This window comes from Merops nubicus, unplaced genomic scaffold (assembly GCF_000691845.1).
Source record: "Merops nubicus isolate BGI_N331 unplaced genomic scaffold, ASM69184v1 scaffold48408, whole genome shotgun sequence".
NCBI classification, from domain to species: domain Eukaryota; kingdom Metazoa; phylum Chordata; class Aves; order Coraciiformes; family Meropidae; genus Merops; species Merops nubicus.
Window position 1 is genome coordinate 1 of NW_008624721.1, and position 677 is coordinate 677.

General features: G+C 53.9%; 1 protein-coding gene across 1 annotated transcript in view; it reads right to left on the bottom strand.

Annotated features, from left to right (window-relative positions):
• Positions 1–4: 4 nt before the first annotated feature.
• CALB2 (calbindin 2) overlaps positions 5–677 on the bottom strand; it is a gene marked incomplete at both ends in the record, with an annotated part of 2,749 nt that continues 2,076 nt past the window's right edge. Inside the window, 3 exons of the mRNA XM_008945428.1 lie at positions 5–70; positions 227–280; positions 377–416. Coding sequence (XP_008943676.1) covers positions 5–70; positions 227–280; positions 377–416 — 160 coding nt within the window. The remainder of the gene's footprint in view (positions 71–226; positions 281–376; positions 417–677) is intronic.

The following is a 677-nucleotide window of genomic DNA, read 5'->3' on the forward strand; positions in this document are numbered from 1 at the left end:
TCTTATTCTTCTCATACAGGTCTTTCAAGAGCGCATCCAGCTCGTTCTCATCGATGAAGCCGCTCCCGTCCTGGGGAACGAGGGAGGAACATCAGCAGGGGGAAGGACATGAGCCCCACAACCCCCAGCCCCAAACCCGACCAAAAACGTTTGGAGGTGGGGTGGGGTTTTTTTTTGGGGTGGGTAATGTGGATTTGGGGCGATTTCCCAGGAGCTGGCTCCCTACCTTGTCGTAGAAGGCAAAGATGGCGTTGAACTCCTCCGAGGAGAGCTTCATCCCCTGGGCAGTGGCAGGGGACAGTGGGGTGAGGGGGCCACGGATGCACAAACAGGGAACAGGGATGGGGTAGAGGGTTTTGAATTGTTTTTATTTTACCTGAAACTTCAGAAGGAAGTTTTCTTGCACAGGCAAAAGTCTGGAAAACAACAAGGGCAGGGATGAGCGGGAGGCAGCCAGGAAAAGACTTTTTTTTAAAGGAAAATGACTTTTCACTCAGAAATGTGAGCAAGTGAAAGAGAAAAACTGTTTCTTCTTCCCTGGGAGAAGAGCCCGACCCCCACCTGGCTCCAACCTCCTGTCAGGGAGCAGTGGAGAGCCAGAAGGTCTCCCCTGAGCCTCCTTTGCTCCAGGCTCAGCACCCCCAGGTCCCTCAGCTGCTCCTCACCACACCTGGGCT